Source organism: Heteronotia binoei, chromosome 1, assembly GCF_032191835.1.
Source record: "Heteronotia binoei isolate CCM8104 ecotype False Entrance Well chromosome 1, APGP_CSIRO_Hbin_v1, whole genome shotgun sequence".
Lineage (NCBI taxonomy): Eukaryota > Metazoa > Chordata > Lepidosauria > Squamata > Gekkonidae > Heteronotia > Heteronotia binoei.
In genome coordinates this window covers 115,916,129-115,935,288 of record NC_083223.1, presented here as the reverse complement: position 1 = coordinate 115,935,288, position 19,160 = coordinate 115,916,129, and the positions used below count along the sequence as shown (strand labels likewise).

General features: G+C 43.0%; 1 protein-coding gene across 8 annotated transcripts in view; it reads right to left on the bottom strand.

The window, feature by feature from the left end:
* Positions 1 to 19,160, bottom strand: part of LAMA2 (laminin subunit alpha 2) — a 900,941-nt gene that overhangs the window by 140,947 nt on the left and 740,834 nt on the right. For all 8 annotated transcript variants that reach the window (XM_060239150.1, XM_060239173.1, XM_060239164.1 and 5 more), the window contains 3 exons: positions 16,824 to 16,940; positions 8,438 to 8,601; positions 7,560 to 7,698 (listed from right to left, as the gene is read on the bottom strand). In XM_060239150.1, the coding sequence (XP_060095133.1) occupies positions 7,560 to 7,698; positions 8,438 to 8,601; positions 16,824 to 16,940 (420 nt within the window). The remainder of the gene's footprint in view (positions 1 to 7,559; positions 7,699 to 8,437; positions 8,602 to 16,823; positions 16,941 to 19,160) is intronic.

The following is a 19,160-nucleotide window of genomic DNA, read 5'->3' as shown; positions in this document are numbered from 1 at the left end:
AAGGGCAATTTCCAACACAGCTTAAAGAGGCGGTGGTCCGTCCCCTCTTGAAAAAAACATCATTAGACCCGGCCCAATTGGCACATTATCGGCCGGTCTCAAATTTGCCCTTTTTGGGCAAACTTATCGAGAGGGCAGTAGCGATGCAGCTACAGACTTTCCTGGATGACGCTTCCGTCCTTGATCCCCTTCAGTCCGGCTTCCGCCCGGGCCATGGGACGGAGACGGTGCTGGTCGCCCTAGTAGATGACCTGCAACGGCATCTGGATCGGGGCGGCTCGGCGGTACTGATGTTGTTGGACCTATCGGCGGTGTTCGATACGGTCAACCATCGGCTGCTGGCCCGCCGTCTCGCCGACGCGGGGATTCAGGGGTTAGCCTTGCAATGGCTTTCCTCTTTCCTTGAAGGTCGGGGACAGAGGGTCGCTATTGGGGATGAGCTGTCCCGCAGGCACACGCTTGATTGCAGGGTGCCTCAGGGTGCGGTTCTTTCCCCGATGTTATTTAACATCTATATGCGTCCCCTCGCCCAGATTGCCCGAAGGTACGGGCTGGGTTGTCACCAGTATGCTGATGACACCCAGATTTGTCTGTTTATGGACGACCGGCCGGTCTGCGCCTCACAAAATCTGGACCGGGCACTACAGGCTGTGGCCGGGTGGCTCAAACAGAGCGGGCTGAGGCTAAATCCGGCGAAGACAGAGGTCCTTTGCTTGGGCCGTCGGGGTCTGGGAAGGGAAATACCCCTTCTGGTTTTTGACGGTGCGCCGCTGATTGAGACGCATAGAGTCAGGAGCCTGGGGGTACTTCTGGAGCCTTCCTTAACAATGGAGGCCCAGATAGCAGCCACTGCCAAGTCCGCATTCTTCCATCTTAGGTGGGCAAGGCAGCTGGCTCCCTTCCTGGAGCGCGACGATCTAGCAACGGTGATCCATGCTACGGTCACCTCGAGGTTGGACTACTGCAATGCCCTCTACATGGGGCTGCCCCTGTGCCGAACCCGGAAATTGCAGCTGGTGCAGAACGCCGCCGCCCGGTTGTTATTGGGGCTCCCAAGGTGGGAGCACATTCAGCTGGGACTTCGGGCTCTGCACTGGCTGCCAATATCCTACCGAGTTCGATACAAGGTGCTGGTTATTACCTTTAAAGCCCTATATGGCCTAGGACCTGCCTACCTGAGGGACCGTCTCTTCCCACATGTTCCCCAGCGAGCACTGAGATCGGGAACTCAAAACCTCCTGGTTGTCCCCGGGCCAAAAGAAGCCCGTTTGAAAGCTACAAGGGACAGGGCCTTCTCCATAATGGCTCCATCTTGGTGGAACCAGCTGCCGGAAGAGGTAAGGGCCCTGCGGGACCTTACCCAATTCCGCAGGGCCTGTAAGACAGCCCTCTTCCGGCTGGCCCACAACTGACCGGCACTGAGTACTGAACACTGAACATCAAATTTGAATTGAGCGTAACTTAAGACCGCTGAATGATTTTAATGTTTTATGTATATAAAAAATGTTTAGATTTTTAACTATAAATTATGTAATGTTAATTTTAATGCTTAATTTTATATTTTATGTTAGTTTTACATGTTGTAAGCCGCCCTGAGCCACTTAGTGGGAAGGGCGGGATATAAATCTCAGATAAATAAATAAAAATAAATAAATATGTGAACTCGAGGTCCCGTGCCTGTCTTCTGATTTAATCCTGGATCACTTCGACACACTCAGCTTGGAGGAAGCAGACAGAATTCTCTCTGCTGTACGCCCAACAACTTGTGATCTGGACCCATGCCCCTCCTGGCTAATTAAAGCTTGCCAGAGGGAGCTAAGAAGTCCTATTCGGGACATCGTAAATAGATCCCTATTGGAGGGTCTTTTTCCAACACCTCTCAAAGAAGCTGTGGTCCGCCCCCTCCTGAAAAAGGCTACATCAGACCCAACCGAATTGGCACATTACCGGCCAGTCTCAAATTTGCCCTTTTTGGGCAAAATTATTGAGAGGACAGTGGTGTTACAGTTGCAGAGCTTTCTGGATGACATTCTAGATCCACACCAGTCCGGCTTCCACCTGGGCCACAGGATGGAGACAGTGCTTGTCGCCCTCGTGGATGATCTCCAGCGGCACTTGGATCGAGGTGGTTTGGCGGTGCTGTTGTTGTTAGACCTATCAACTGCGTTCGATACGGTCGACCACCAGTTACTGACCCGCCGCCTCATCGACATAGGATTCAGGGGCTGGCCTTGCAATGGCTTCTCTCTTTCCTTGATGGTCGGGGACAAAGGGTGGCGATTGAGAGCTGTCCCAGAGGCACCCACTTAATTGTGGGGTGCCTCAGGGGGCGGTTCTCTCCCCGATGTTGTTTAACATCTACATGCGCCCCCTTGCCAGGTTGCCCGGAGGTATGGACTGCCCGGAGGTACGTTAATGACACCCAACTCTATCCACTCTATCACCGTCTGGCGATATCCCAGAAAATCTAGATCTGGGGTTGCAAGCCGTGGCAGGTTGGCTCAGGCTGAGTAGGTTGAAGTTGAATCCAGCGAAGACAGAGGTCCTTTGCCTGAGCCGTGGCGGCCAAGGAGGGGAAATTCCCCTACCAGTTTTTGATGGTGTGCCACTGAAAGCAGGGCGCAGGGTCAAGAGCTTGGGGGCGCTATTGGAGCCTTCTTTGTCAATGGAGCCCAGCAGCCACTGCTAAAACCGCCTTTTTTCATCTTAGGCAGGTGAGGTAGCTGGCTCCCTTCCTGGAGCGTGATGACCTGGCAACAGTGATCCATGCAACGGTCACCTTGAGACTAGACTACTGTAATGCCCTCTACATAGGGCTGCCCCTGTGCTGAACCCAGAACCTACAGCTAGTGCAGAACGTGGCAGCCAGACTGTTAATGGGACTCCCTAAGTGGGAGCATATACAGCCTAGGCTACGGGAACTGCACTGGCTGCCAGTTGTGTACCGGATTTGTTACAAGGTGCTGGTTATTACCTTTAAAGCCCTATATGGCCGAGGACCTGCCTACCTTCGGGACCATCTCTCTCCATATGTTCCCCAGAGAGTACTGAGATCTAGCTCGCAAAACCTGCTGACTATCCCTGGGCCGAAGGAGGCCAAATTGAATGCCACGAGGGAGAGGGCCTTCTCGGTTACAACTCCCCACTGGAAGAAGCAGTTACCAGAAGAGATACGGACCTTGCGGAACCTTGAGCAGTTCTGCCGGGCCTGCAAGACCATCCTCTTCCAGCTGGCTTTTTAATGTGGAACTACTGTACCATCACCATGAGCAATTGTGTCATATTAAGATTGTAGCACCAAACTAAATTGTGGTTTTAAACTGTGGTTTTAAATTGTTAGTTTAATTGTTGATTGACACCCTTTAAAGCGGTGTCCGTCTGCAACACAGGATGTGGATCCCCAGAGCTCCTTTATGGAGTCTAAGGTCAGTGTGGGCCATGAAAGGAATGTGCAAGAATTGGTTCTACAGCCCAATAAGGTAAGCATCACAGTTTGTCCTTATGACAGAAAGACCCCATGCTGGAGAAGTAAACTTTTAGTTAAATCTCATCTCTGTGAACTTCTACATCTGAACTATCACAAAATTGACTTGATTACCATCGAATCTCTTAATGATCAGTCTCAAATGCAGAGGATTCTGCTTACCTTTCAATCCCCAAACATTCCTTCACTAATTTTGAAGCAAAAGAATTACTTATAGTCGAAGGGGGTTTTCCCTGTACGATCCTTTATTAACTCTCAAACTAATGCTCTGCTGCCAAACTTGTCCACAAGGGACAGTACGCGAAGTAATCCTCATCTTTTGAAGAAGGCATCATCTTCAGGGGCAAAATATGAGGCTTTGATGTGTTTTAAGGTATCCAGAGCATGCTCTAGTCAGTCCCAATCAAACCCTGAGTTGGATAATGAGTCATCAGTGAAGCCCTCTATGGATGTGATGCATAGTCCCTTTAATGTTTCAATAGAAGGTGACCTTCTGCAGTCATTTGGGAGCCTTCCAGCAAAAGAACAACAGGCGATCCTCGTAAGACTTGAATGTACTAAGTGGCAGCTGCAAAGGTCTTTAGAGCCGGGAAAATCAGTTCCTTCAATCAACCTGGATCCTGCAGGCAACCCCCTGTCCCCTTGTCCCCCATCGGCTGACTTAATTGATCTGACCATAAAACCCTCTCTAACTGGCTCAAGGGCAACCCAACATAATGGCTGTATTTTCAGTGACGACACCAGGGTTCTAGAAAGGATATCCATTATCAATTGACTACCAGCTAGGGAAGCTACAAGTAATATCCACGTTGTCTCCTGGAACATAACTGGGTGGAAGAGTAAAGTGAATGACTCAAATTTTTTGGACTTTTTGAAATTCTTTGATTGTGTCTTCCTTCAAGAAACATGGGCGGAAGACAGTTTTAGATTGACGGATTTTAAAGATTTTAATCTCCCTTGTGATGTCTTTGTCTAGGAAATTCCATACTGCTCAGCTCATGATTTTTGGTGATTTTAATGCTCAGATAGGCAGTAATAATCAGAAATGGATCTCTCATTTTGGCTTTGAAGTGGCTGAATCCCTTCCACTACAATTATGTTTGCCCCGTTGTTCTAAAGATACTTTAACCAAAAAGGCGGGTCTTAGATTAATTGAATTCTGCATAGCACACAATGCTATAATATTTAATGGTCTCTCCAAATATCCAGCTGCAACTGATTTTACTTTTTTTTCCACACGGGGTTGCAGTGTTTGGGTTCACCCAACCTTCTGTCATCTATCAATAACTTTTACATTGATTCACGCATGGAAAGTGACCACTTGCTCCTAATTCTATCTTTAAAATTGGATCTGGAGGTTAATATGGTATCATCTTCCCAATCTGTGAAGGCCTCTGAGAATGTTCTAAAAAAAATCAAGTGGTCCCCGGCCCTAGAAAGGGAGTTTTCTTCCCTCTTTGGCTCTGAAGTACCGTGCAGATTAAGGGATTCAATCATAAATTTCAATTCAGATGATGCAATCCTTTCAGGATTCTCATTATTAATTGATTACTGTAGTGCTAAAGCTAAACCTGTGATCTTGTCTAGGTCTAGTTTCTCTAGCTGGTTCGATACAGATTGTTTAGCTTGGAAACAAGAACTGAGAGCACAATTTAAAGAGGCCTGTCACTCCAAAGACCCAACAAAAATTAAGGCCTATATTGCTTGTAAGACAGCCTACCTGGCGCTTATTACATCCAAAAAGAAAATTTTCTTTCAAAATAAATGGGACCAACTTTACCACTCGATAAAATCTAATGATAATAAAGCTTTCTGGAGAATCATGTTGGGTAATCTAAAAAACAATTCTGTTACTGACCCAAATATTTCTGCGGAAACATGGGTTGATTACTTCTCTAACATTTTTGCTGTTCCATGTGTATCCTTTCCTATCTTAGCAAACCCCACAGTTACTGATATGCTGGTCTGGCCTCCAGTAACTCCAGAGGAAATCAGTGATTTATTGAAGGATTTAAAAGCGGGTAAAGCACCAGGCTTTGATGGCCTTCCTGCTGAGGTATTCACAAAGTTTGCCGATTGGTGGCTCTTGCCCCTTGCAAAATTGTTCTCTTTCATTGATCTGTGTGGCTCCATCCCAGACTCTTGGCTTGATTCTATAATCATTCAAATTTACAAAAGGGGTGGGGGGTTTGGAGTTACCAGAAAATTTCCGCCCCATTAGTTTATTATCTATAGTGGGCAAATTGTATGCCAAACATTTAGAACTCCGATTAACTGACTGGCTGTGTCTAGGCAACATCATAGGTCCTGAACAAATTGGATTCTCCAAAGGCAAATCTGCTATGAACCATTGCTTCACTCTGGCCTTCCTTGCTAAAAAATATATGCATACCAGGACAAAAAATTATATGCTGCCTTCATCGACTTGAAGGGCGCATTTGATTCAATAGATAGAGCCCAATTATGGATTAAGCTAGGTTACCTGGGAATGGACCCTCGTCTGCTGTTTCTCTTGAGGAAACTTCATTCTAATACTTTTTGCCAAGTGAAATTTTCTTCTAGTGGTGACTTGACTAGCAAAATCCCAGTGTTAAAGGGGATTAAACATGGTTGCGTGCTGGCCCTGCATCTTTTAAATTTATTTTAAACTGACCTGGTACAATTTTTGAACCCTATTAATGGTCATCCGCCTAAACTAGCAGGCCAAGCGGTCCCCTTATTACTTTATGCCGATGATACTACCATCCTCTCTTGCACAAGTGTGGGCCTGCAAAGGTATTTGAATGCCTTCTATGACTACTGTAATTGTAATTCACTCTCTATCAATTATGCCAAATCTTAAGTAATTGTCTTTTCAAACTGCTGGCACCCACAGAGATGGTTTATTGGCAACTCAACAACTGAGCAAACAATTTTTTTTTAAAATACTTGGGGATCACTTTTAATCACAAATTAAGCTGGGTTTCACATCGTAACAACATCGTGAACTTGGCTAAATGTTCGGCTGCTCAAATTAAACAGTTTTTCTTTGCAAGGGGCAACCAATTAGTTCCAGCAGAAATTAAAGTGTTCAAAGCTAAAATGCTAGCCCAAATTCTCTATGGAATCCCTATATGGATCTCAGCATTTACCAGGAAAGTGGAGGGCATTCAAGCCTCATTCTTTAGACAAATTCTTGGTATGTCAAAATGTGTGTCCTACTTTGCTCTCTGCTCTGAAGTGGGTCAGTCTTTGGTGGAGATAAAAGCCTGGATTGCAGTGTTTGAATTCTCACTCAAAATTCACTTTAGAACAGATCCTAACAGCCTTCTTGATTGTATGAAAAGAGACCCATATATTTCATCCTGGACAGCAGTGCTTATGTGCAAACTTAACCAGTTGGGGATAGAGGTTGATGATTTTTTTTACTTCTTCAGATGTATTAAATATAGACTGTGGGAGTTGGAGGAAACGAAACTACGGCCAACAGACCCTTATATTTGCTCCCCAGCTTCCTTAGGTCTTTATGCTTTCTGCGGCAAAATGCCCCATTATCTATCAGACTTAACAATTCCAAGTCATCGCAGGGCATTTATGTTGGCTAGACTAAATGCGTTTTCCTCCAAAGTTTTACAAGGGAGATATCATCGAGTCCCTTTAGGTGACAGACTCTGTTCCTGTGGAGCAAATATTCTCGACTCAATTCAGCATATACTGCTTGATTGTTCCTTTTATCATAATCTCCTTAAAGATTTATTTTGCAAGCTTCCTTTCTCCCCAGATTTGTCTATTCTGCCACCCTGTTATTATTTATTGAATGATACTGAGGGGGAGGTTAGCAAGGCTGTGGCAAAATTTTTGGCTGACATCCTTAAATTTAAATCTGACCATGTATGAATGCATCTGTAAGCTTGGTTTCATTTTGATTTTATCTCCAATGTTTAAATTTTTATATTATGTGTATTTTTATTTGCAACTGTTATGCCGTTAAAGGTTTGGTATGGTATGGCTCTGCCTTCCCTGAGCTCCTAGTGGCTGCTGTCAGAACAGCATTAGAATTGTTTTAAAAATACATTTTCCCCTCACTTTCTCTTACCAGTTGTATGGCTTCATTGGCACGGGCTTTGGCTCCTCTGGCAATTCCATCAGCTTCATCAATATAGTCCTTGATGTTGCTGTAGGCCTTGAAAGCTATTGTGGCATTGAATGAGAGGTTTTTAGCTTCATCGAGGATCCTGTTGGGATTTAAAATCCATCACAACTTTTTAAAGTATATGGGAGAGTAAACAAAAACACAAAGCCTTCTACCTGTATAGTAAACAAACATTCCTACTTGGTTCTTGTCTGAAAAAATGAACATCCCCACACTGCCTAAGGACAGTCCATGCAACAGGTAAATTCTGGTGCCAGAGACCGAAGCACAGATCACAGTGGCATGTTTAAGCCTCTGATAATTCTAGCTGCCAGGAATTCTGGAATAGCCTGGCTTTATTCCTTTCTATAGCTGCTGCCATGAAACTGAAGACAAGGCTGAGCATCACAACCTGGGTCCTATGTCTTGTATTGTATTTGGGAATGACTGGACAGTTGTGATTTCAATTTGGGAAAGATCGCAATGATGCAATGACCAAATATGAAATTCCCTGGTTTAAAAGGGAGAGGTCCATCAATGACTAGTAGCTGTAATGACTAAGTGGAACCTACAAGCTTAGAGAAAGCAACTCTCTGAGTATCAGTGTAGAAAGCAGCAATGAAAGAAGGATTTGGGCTCTGAGCTCTAGTTGTTGTCCTCCCAGGGGCATCAGGTTGTCACTGTGTGAAACAGAAGGCTCAACTAAAAGGATAATTAATTTTATCTGCCACAGCTTTTCATTTATTCTAGAATAAAATATTAAACATAATTTTTTATTAAGAGAATTTTACAGAATATTCTATTTCACGGTTAAAAAAATTACAAACTCATGGTTAACATACCCATCCAATACTGCAGATGAATCATTTAGTTGAGCTGCATGACTCTCTGCCTCCAACACTTTTTCTGGAAGTCTCCTGTCTTTGACATCTTGAGACAGATCATCTATTTTGTCCTTCAGCTCATCAGACAATGGACCTATTTTGTCCCGAACATCATCCACATACTGAGAAACACAAAACAAAAGAAAGTTTAGGCAACTGAATGTAAGTTTTCTGCCTGTTATTTCCCCCCATGGCATTACAGTTATCTGTTTATTACTATCCAGTGATTCAAGGTTTTAATTCTCAAGCAGTCTCCTATCCAAGAGTTGGCCAGGATTATACTTGTTTATCTTCAGAAGTGGATGGATGCAACAAAAACAGGTTGCTTACCTGTAACTGATGATCTTCGAGTGATCATCTGTGCAGTCACACACTTGGTCTTGCCTTCGGCAACAGATCCTAACCTCAGAGACTCCAAAAGCTTGCTTGAGTGTTATTTTTGGCACGCTTTCCGGCTAGCCTTGGGGAGCAGGCACTGACTGCGCATGCCTGGAATGAGCAGAAGGCGCCTCTCCCACTCAGTTTCTTCCAGTCGCTATTGACATCCGTGCAGGAAAGCAAAGTTCCAGCAGAGGGGAAGGCTGAGTGGGCGTGTGTGACTGCATAGATGACCACTCGAAGATCATCAGTTACAGGCAAGCAACCTGTTTATCTTCATCGTGGTCTCTGTGCAGTCCCACACATGGGTGATTAATAAGCTAAACACAGGAGGTGAGTGTTGGCAACTGGTAAGCAAACACAATAGTTAGTTCACATATGGCACTCACCTTGCATTATGCTGCACTGGAGAAGTATTAGTGAAAGATTGAGCGGAGGACTGCCTGGTCGAAGGAGGTATCACGTCTAGCATGAACGTCCAGGGCATAATGAGCGACGAACGTGGACTGAGAGAACCAGGTTGCAGCAGCACAAATGTCCTCTAAGAATACTCCATGCAGAAATGCTGAAGAAGTCGAGATGGCTCTAGTAGAATGAACTCTGAGTCTGACAGGTAATGGTTGTTTAGCAGGCTCATAACACAACCGAATTGTACTAGACACCCATTTGGAAAGTCTTTGGGTGGATATCTTGGAGCCTTTATGGGGCTTGCCATAGGCTACAAACAAATTAGTGTCCTTTCGGAAAGGTTGTGTACGTGCAACATAGAAGGATAAGGCTCTCTTCAAGTCGAAAGTATTTAGTATTCTTTGACGTGAGTCCTTGGGTTCTGGGAAGAAAGCTGGTAAGGAGGCAGCAGTTGAAAGGTGGAAAGGGGAGACGACCTTTGGTAGAAAAGTGAGGTCCGTTTGAAGGACCACCTTGGAACTATGGAAGACTGTATAAGGTGGATCAGAGCAGAAGGCGCACAGATCACTTGCTCATTTACCTGAGGTAAGGGCAACCAAGAAAGTAAATGTAAATCAACAGACTCTAAGGGCTCGAAAGGAGGTTTAACAAGCTGAGCTAGGACTAAGGATAAACTCCAAGCAGGAACGATGGGTTTAACTGGGGGATGTAGATATAGAAGTCCCTTGAGGAAAGCTTTAGAAAAATGATGAGAAAAAAACTGTCTGACCATCAACAGAAATATGGAATGATGAGATGGCGGACAAATGAACCTTTAGGGAAGAGTAAGTCCTGAAGCTTGCAATGACAATAAGTACTGTAGAATAAAAGGGATAAGAGCCATGTCTGGATTAATGTCATGAGATTGTACATATGTGGAGAAGCGCTTCCATTTGAGAAGGTAGGAACTTCTAGTGGATGGTTTCCTAGCGTTGAGGATAACATGTTGCACTTCTGGGGGCAGTGTTATGGTCGGATCCTCCATGCTGTGAGGCGTAGAATCTGAAAATTGTGGTGCCAGACTTGACCTTGATGTTGAGTGAGGAGGTCGGGTACCATAGGGAGGCAATGACAGGAGTGGCAGGATAGCTGAAGAAGCCTTGTGAACCATGGTTGTCTCAGCCACCACGGAGTGATGAGAATGCAGTCTGTCTGATCTTGGGCGATCTTGAGGATCGAGCATGTGATGAGTGGAAATGGAGGGAACAGGTAATGGAGACCTCTCGTCCAAACGTGGAGAAATGCATCGTTGCTCCCCCTTGCATAGAAGTGATGGCATTTGGTGTTGTTGTGTGGCAAAGACATCTACACTGGGGCTCCCAAAGCAACGGAAGATGTGGTGAAGATGTGCAGGGTTGAGTGACCATTTGTGGTCATCCAGTCGAACCCGGCTGAGAGAGTCTGCTAGAGTATTCTCCACTCCGGGTAGATGGATTGCAGTGATGTAAATGTTGTGCTTGATGCACCATTTCCAAATGGTAATGGAGAGATGGCAGAGTCGAAGAGACCTCGTTCCTCCCTGTCTGTTTATGTAGAAGACGGTTGCCATGTTGTCTGATGTGATTTGAACATGACGACCCGTCAGAGAAGGAAGGAAGGATTGAAGGGATCTGTGGACCGCTATTAGTTTCAAGCAGTTGATGTGGAATTTTCTGTCTGCAGGAGACCACAGACCCCTGACAGTCTTGTCCTCGAAGTGGGTTCCACAACCCCACTTCAAGGCATCCATGGTGACATTGGCAGTAGGGAAAGGCAGGATGAAGGGCATCCCCTGAAGCAAGTTGGGCTGAAGGGTCCACCAGTGAAGAGAGAAGAGGACGTCCTTGGGTGCAGTGAGAATCGTGGTTTGGGGCTGCCTGTGAAGGTGGAAGGCGCGGACAAAGCAAAGTTGCAGAGGCCTCATCCGAAGCCTGGCAAACTTGATGATGGATGTAGTTGCTGCCATGTATCCCAGAAGACGTTGAAATATGACAGCAGGTTGAGTTGGAGATTGAAGAATAGCAGTGGCAGTCATTATGAGTTGTAGACTGCGTGGAAGAGGAAGGAAAACCATATGAAGGTGTGTGCAGAAGCGAATACCTATGAATTGTAAGTCCTGGGTAGGGGTGAGTTGTGACTTGGCAAGGTTCACACACAGACCTAAGGATGCTAGAAGCGATAGCGTGACCTGAATTTCCATTCGAGCTGTTGAGGTGACTGAGCAGTCAGGAGCCAGTTGTCCAGGTATGGGAAGATGGTGATATCTTGAAGACGCAGAGCTGCAGCTACCACTGCCATACACTTTATGAAAATGCGAGGGGCCGTGGGTAGCCCGAATGGGAGGGCCTGATATTGGAAGTGGTGGTGACCCACGGCGAATCTCAAGTATTTCCAGTGTTGAAGCCTTATTGATATGTGGAAGTAGGCATCCTGAAGGTCCAGTGATGTCGAGGCCAAGGCTTGGAGGCAAGGTACATATGTGGGTAAAGCATGTAGACTCCTAGAGTGCCTATACTCAGCATAATCATGGTACCGAGAGCACTGAAGTCTTTCATGTGAAGGAGATCTGGGAAAAAACCTGTAAGCCCTACGGTACCGAGGCGAAGGTGATCTCGGGGCTGAGGAATAGTTGTAACAGTAGTGGTAGTCATGGCGGCGATCCGTGTGGATGGGTGAGCGAGAACAGTGAGAAAGTTCTCTGTTGAGAGGTGCCCTGTAGTTCTGAGTCGAGAACTGAGTCGACGTTTCTCTATAAAGCTGGGTTGAGACTTGGGTGGATGACTCACGAAGCTTTCTATACAGGGGAGAAACCCCGACATCTTGATAGGTGCTCGGTTCTCTATACAGGGGAGAAACCCTGATGTCCCTGAATGCGTTCGGATCCAAAAGATGCCTAGGGTCCGGTTTCAGGATATCCAGAGGCAGGGAGCCGTGGAGCGATGGAGATCTGGATGGAATCGGAATCACATCTGCAGATCGAGTGAGCTGAGGCATCTCAGTAATGACATCAGCGGGAGCCATGAGTTCTGCAGTCAGCAGTGTTGGGATTGTACACTGTGTCGAAGTCGAGGCCATTGGAGTCGAGGTGGAAGTTGAAGTCGAGGCCATCGAAGCCAAGGCCATTGAAGTCGAAGGAGCAGACTTGCTGGTCTTGTCTGTAGACTCCCGATGTTCCTTGGGCGCCGAAGCAGATGGATCCAAGTGGTGGCTTGACTTCTTAAATTTGTGACCGGACTCGTAATGGCAGGAAGCAGATTTGTCGGACTTATGCTTTCGGAGCGATGCCACAGCGGCTGATGCAGTCGAATCTCCCTCTCTAGATGGGGGAGGCGGTGAATTGCTGGAAGAGGGCATAACCCAGAGAGACTTTTCAAGGAGAAAGCTCTGAAGTCTGGCGGCCCTGTTCTTTTGCACCTGCTTGCCGAAACTAGCACAATGGGTACAAGAGTCGACCCTGTGGGCTTCCCCAAGGCAAAAATGACAGTGGGAATGACCGTCAATGGACGGGATTTTAGCTCCGTAGCGGTGGCACTGTTTGAAAGTAGTTTTCCCTTCCATGTGCTCCGGACAAGGGAGGGCAGGGGGAGGAGAAAAGGAAAGAAAAGTGCAGAATAAGGTCCTTTTGGTTTTTTTTTAAACAAATAGGGACAAAATAGTAGGGGAGAAAGAAGAATACAATACGATACCATAGGAGATGAAGAGAAGAACGAGCTAAGGAGAGGAACACAACGAGGTAGGTGTTGTCCGAGCAGCAGTTAGGAAGAAACTGAGTGGGAGAGCTGCCTTCCGCTCGCTCCAGGCATGCACAGTCGATGCCTGCTCCCCAGGGCGAGCCGGAAAGTGCACCAAAAATAACGCTCAAGCGAACCTTTGGAGTCTCCGAGGTTAGGATCCGTTGCCGAAGGCAAGATGCATGTGTGAGACTGCACAGAGACCACGATGAAGATCATCAGGTTCCTTCAGGTGTACCTCCTTAACTAATAAAATCTTAGAGTGTGATTACAGAAAATATAAACAATGAATCTATCAATACACAAATTTGTTATTCAGCTAAAATCACAATTCCTGAGTACTATATCTTTTAACAGGCATAATAACAAAGAGTATGTCATGACAGGAGGCTGTTGACTAGAAATGCACATGCTGCTGTGGTATCAACATACAAATGCAAATTTAAAAAGAAACCAATATACATCACAGTCTACAAAACAATTTTTATGCATTTCCTTAATGTAATCAACTATGTAAAAAATTGCTTTGGTATTAAAAAGATACAGGGATATAATTGAGTTTTTAAATACTTTTGTGCAGGTTAGCTCCAGGTTATAGGGCAATGAGGAACAGATAACAGACAACCATTCACTACATGGTAATTTGATAGATGTGTTTGTAACGGCATGATAAAACTCTTGTTTGGATGGATATGAAAACCATTTTGCATCATACTGCATCTGATATATTACTAACTTCTTTATCACTTGGCTGAGTGATACAAAAAGACAGTTGGATTAGTTAAATGCACTGTGGTAAATTACCACTTGCTAAATATTTATTTGTATACATCTTCAAGTGTAAAAAAACTGTGTTAATCTGGCTGTCTATAATTATCTAATAAGAACAGGCTGCTAACCTGCAACTATTGTTCTTCACACGGTCATCTGTGAATTTTTGCTTTGTGCCTGTGCAGAACTACAGCTGAGAAACCTCTAGAGCAGGGGTGGCCAAACTGTGGCTTGGGAGCCACATGTGGTTCTTTCACATATATTGTGTGGCTCTTGAAGCTGGCTTGGAGAAGGCAATTCTCTCTTTAAATCACTTCTCCAAGCCAAGCCAGCCAGCAGCTTGAAGAATGCATTAAAAGTTGAAGTTGCTTTCCCTCCTCCCTCACCCATCTATTTGCCTGCCTGCCTTTCTTCCTGCAGCTCTCGAACACCTGACATTCATGTCTTGTAGCTCTTGAACATGTGACATTTATTCTACGTGGCTCTTATGAGACTCATAGACCAATCAGGGTTCCGTCGTCTTGAGCTCACTTTCCCATGAATCCACTTTCCCATGAATCTGGCTTCCAAAAGATAAAAAGAACAACTTTGAATGCCAGCAACAATCTGACTTTGACTGAATAGAGATCCTTAAATCGACCCGGAGTCTTTAGTTATAATTTGGTCTGAACAAATGAAATATATTCCAAAGAGACTGGTATTTGTCATCTGAGTGCAACTGAAATGGCAACAATCAAGATATATGGCTGGTGGAGATTTGGAAGGACGGACTAACTGGATCTCTAAATTACTTTTCAACTTTGATTATTAGACTGAGTTATTCGGTGGAGTAAAATGACATCACAAAGCGAAATGTTTTATAAAAAAGATACAATGGATATCATATTTTCTCTAAAGCAAGACCTTGGTTTATTAACAGAGTTGATAAAAAAGCAAATGGAAGCTTTTATGTTGAAAGCTAGCGAAAACTTGAATCTACATGGGCAGAGTGACAGAGGTCTTGGTGATGTCTGTGGAGTTGGAAATGGAAAAAGATCCCTCGGGAAACGAAAAGAAGAAAACTAAAATGAAACCTTATGGCGCAGTTACTAAGAAGAACTGGAAGTTAAGGCTGTTTGAAGTTTTTTTGAGAGGATTTAATGGCATGGGATTTTTACTATAGTTACTGAGAGGGTTGCTTGCATTAAGGAGAGAGGATGCACATATCATCAAAAAAATCAAAAAGTGGAAAACTTTCAGGAAGAGGGGATTTTAAATTGTTTTCCCTCTCTGTAGGTAACTGGATAATATGGAACTCTCAACAAGATGTGTGATTTTAAAAGGCAAAGTGAGATCTTTGGGACATAATAGGTTTGTTCCTCTCTGGTTAATATGGACATAAGAGCTAAAGGATTGAAAAGTTCTGAAAAGAAATTTAGATAAATAAACAGTTAGTTTGGGTTAATTTTTAAGAAGACAGACAACACAATTATTTTGTAATCTGATAGATATGCTCTTAATATGTTTGTTTGGAGACATTGCTTATATTGAGATAGATAAACTAATATGCTCCTTGTTTACCATTTTTCTTTCTTATCTCTCTACTTTTTATGTTATTTTAAATTTGATCTTTTTCTCTATCCGTTTGAAATATGTAAGTTAGAAGGATAAAGAAATATTTGTTTTTTATGCCTATCTAAATGATGACATTGTTATAATAACAAGTCAGTTTGTATTTTTAATATGGTTAAGCTTATCCAGTTAGCTCTGTGTTGAGACCTTGGTGATTTTTTTATATATCTATGTTTGCTGAAGAAGAATAGTTTAGACTTGTATTTTAAGTAATAGTTCAGTAAAAAGTGTACAATATAAAATGAAGATGGTAGAATATAAGGGGAAAACTCAATACTTGTAGGTAGAAAGGATTAGGTATTTTGTTTTGAGGTAAAAATGTAACTGATATATTTGCAGCTTTCTCTGTTTCTGATCTCTCACCCTGTATTTCCCCCTCCCTCTTGATGTTTCTGTACTTGTACTTGTGCTTATGCTTTTTCTTTTTGTAGTTAAAATTAATAAAAAATATAAAATCTATGTGGCTGTTATGTTAAGCAAGTTTGGCCACCCCTTCTCTAGAGCTTTCTTTTAGGCATGAAAATATTCTCCTTCAGAGATGCAGATTCATCTGCATATGGTCAAGGGGGAAGAGTCATGCTTTCCCACTCAGTTTCTTCCAGAATGCAGGAATACGATGCAAAAGGTTAAAGGCGACTAGCAAGCTATGATGTCAGAAAAAGAGAGCTGAGAACCAGGAAAGAGACTTCTCAGCCATGGTCCCAAAGCTCTGCAACTCTCTTCCCAGGGACTCTGGCCTGTGCCCTTCTGTTGCTGTCCTCTAATAGCAGGTAAAGACTTTTTGTTTAGTTTGGCGTTCTTTCTTTCCTGTCCTGTTTTTAACTTTTTAAATGTACAACTATATTATTGTATTGCATGTTTATTTTAACTTGGTTTTAATTATTTGAATGATGTGTGTTGTTTTGCTTTAATGGTTTCTGAAATGTGATTTTATTAGGTGTATTTTTAATCTGTTAGTTGCCTTGTTGGTCTTAATGAAGGTATAAATTTTGCAAATAATAAATATTTAATTAGAATATTTATATCCTGCTTTTATTGTGATCAGCAGGACTTAAAGCAGTGTACAGTTATTAAAACCCATTAAAACCTCAACTCACAGAAATATAAGTAACAAGTTATCTTCCATGAGCAGAACAGGAGATATCAACAAAAGGGATGTGTGTGTACCATTTCTGCCAATTTCCAATTATTGTTGCAGCCCTCTTGCCCTAGAATACAGCTCATAGTGAAGTTATAGATGGCAGCATGTAGAGAAAAGAGAAACCAGCTCTCATTAACTTGTTTTCTTCATGGCTCATTGGATCCAGTCCATGGTTTGTAATGTTGATACTGTAGTTTTTGTAAATATTAGATCAATCAGTTTGATTTTCTCCAGTTTTATGAAAATTTAACTTATTATGTCAGTGCACCAACTGTATTAAACTTACCTCTACAGCTAAATTGATTTCATTTGCAAGGTCATTAGCCTCATTAAGAATGTCATTCCCTTCTTTTATAGTATTTTCAGCCTCCTGTCTTCCATCTTCTACAGCTTGCTTCTTTTTCTATAGACGATATTATTAAGGAAAGAAATCATTCAAATACATGTACATTTTGTTTGCATATGTGATTTTACTTTTAACAAAGCTACCTGTTACTTTCATTGTTGTCTATTTTGACAAGCAACAATACCCATTTTAAAGTGCTTACCATCATTTAGAAAGATGGATGATGGCCCAAATGAAAGAATAAGCACAGCCTTTCAGAAGAGCCCTATTGTGCAGAGTGTTAAAGCTGCAGTACTGCAGTTCTAAGCTCTGCTCACGACCTGAGTTCAATCCCCGGTGGAAGCTGGGTTTTCAAATAGCCGGCTCAAGGTTGACTCAACCTTCCATCCTTCCGAGGTCGGTAAAATGAGTATTCAGCTTGCTGGGGGGGAAATGTAGATGACTGGGGAAGGCAATGGCAAACCACCCCGTAAAAAGTCTGCTGTGAAAATGTTGTGAAAGCAACATCACCCCAGAGTCGAAAACGACTGGTGCTTGCACAGGGGACCTTTCCTTTCCTTCAGCAGGTAGTTTCAGAAGGCAGCTGTGCTGGTCTGCAGTAAAAGAATTAGACTCAAGTCCAGTAGCACCTTAGAGACTAACATGATTTTGCAGGTGTAAGCTTTTGAAAGTCAAAATTCCCCTTTGCCAGATAGTTTTCTACAGGTAGTTTTACTAATCTGTTCCCAAAGAGACATGAAAATGAGGGGGGAAACCCTTAAGAAAACCTGCGCAGCAATCTTTGAGATTCCTACTGCTTCTGACTCTCCTGTTGTCATGCCATGTAATGTTCATAAACATCTTGACTGCTAAAGAATGAAATTGTCACTACAGCAGTATCCAGGAATAGATTGAGCAGAAGATGGAAAAGGTGAAGAGGATGATGACAAATTAGGCTGTATGTGTGAATGGAGAGCAAGGTATGTGATATTTCTAAGATAAGTTTTCTATATACAAAAATGTAAATAGATGGCAGGTGTGATGTACTTGTGATAGGTGTGAGTAATATATATGAGAAAGAGTATGGGTACAGAAACAGAAATGCAAACAAATAATGTCTGCTGATTTTCACAAGTTTCTTTCTATATGCACAGGTGAATATAAAGGGGAAAACCTCAGTGACAGATATTTGATGCTGAGCTATCTTGAATGGAATTTGGTCCCAAAACACAGCCATAGGGTGCTCCAATATTGATTGAGACCATAACGCTGGAGTAAGGGGTGTTCACTCATTGCCAGTGCACCATTTCTCTAATCAAAAGGGACATCTCCTGATTCACTTAACCCCCACTAGGATGAAAACAAACAAAAACCAGTTGCCAATATTGTAATTTTTTTCTCCCCTACTGCCCACCCCCCCACCCCACGGTTGCTTTTTCAGGCCAAATCATGCTGGATTTCCAGTCATTGAATCCCAGATGTTATCTGCCCCCTAACTTAAGAAATTAACATTTACAAAATACCAACAAAAGGACAGTGAAAATGTTACATAAAGGAAAACCAAACATAATTTTTTAGCCTTGGCTGAGAGGTAAACTTGACAAATACACGATGTTGAATACGTCATAAGACTATGCAGAAAAGAAACTATTTCATTCTTTTGACTCTTCTGTTTTACTTTCAAATGAAACAGAAAAATCAGTGTTACCTTTTGAATATGGCAACTGTCCATCCATCAAGGCTCTAAACAGCTTATGAAATCTAGGACTAATAATTGTCTTCCAGCACAAACTGACTAAGACATAAACAAGAAACTGAAACATTTTTCTTCATTGGGAGTTGACTTTGTTCTTTCTGTCATGGCTAAGCACTTGTTAATGTACAGTATAATGTGCTTTCAAGACTTTGCAATTAAAATTAAATCAAGGCAAATCCTTTATACCAGTTACTAACTACAAAGATATATGATAGTTTGATTTATAATCTGAATTTACATATGTCCATTTAATTGCTTGCCTAGAATAAAAAAGAGCTGAAAGTACAGCTACACTAATACCGATTAATTTGTATCACATGGTACTGTTCAGGTTGCTCTTTGAGCAGATCAGAGTATTTGAGCACAAGACAGGCATGCAAGAGTTAAGGTGATCAGGTGGAAGTCTATATTGTGACATATTGGTCCAATAGGACACAGAAGATGCTATTCCTGAAATGTAGGAATACCACAGCTTCCTTACAGAGCCTAATGGATGACCAGATACTTGTATTGGTCATAATAGGAGCAAAATGGCATTTTCC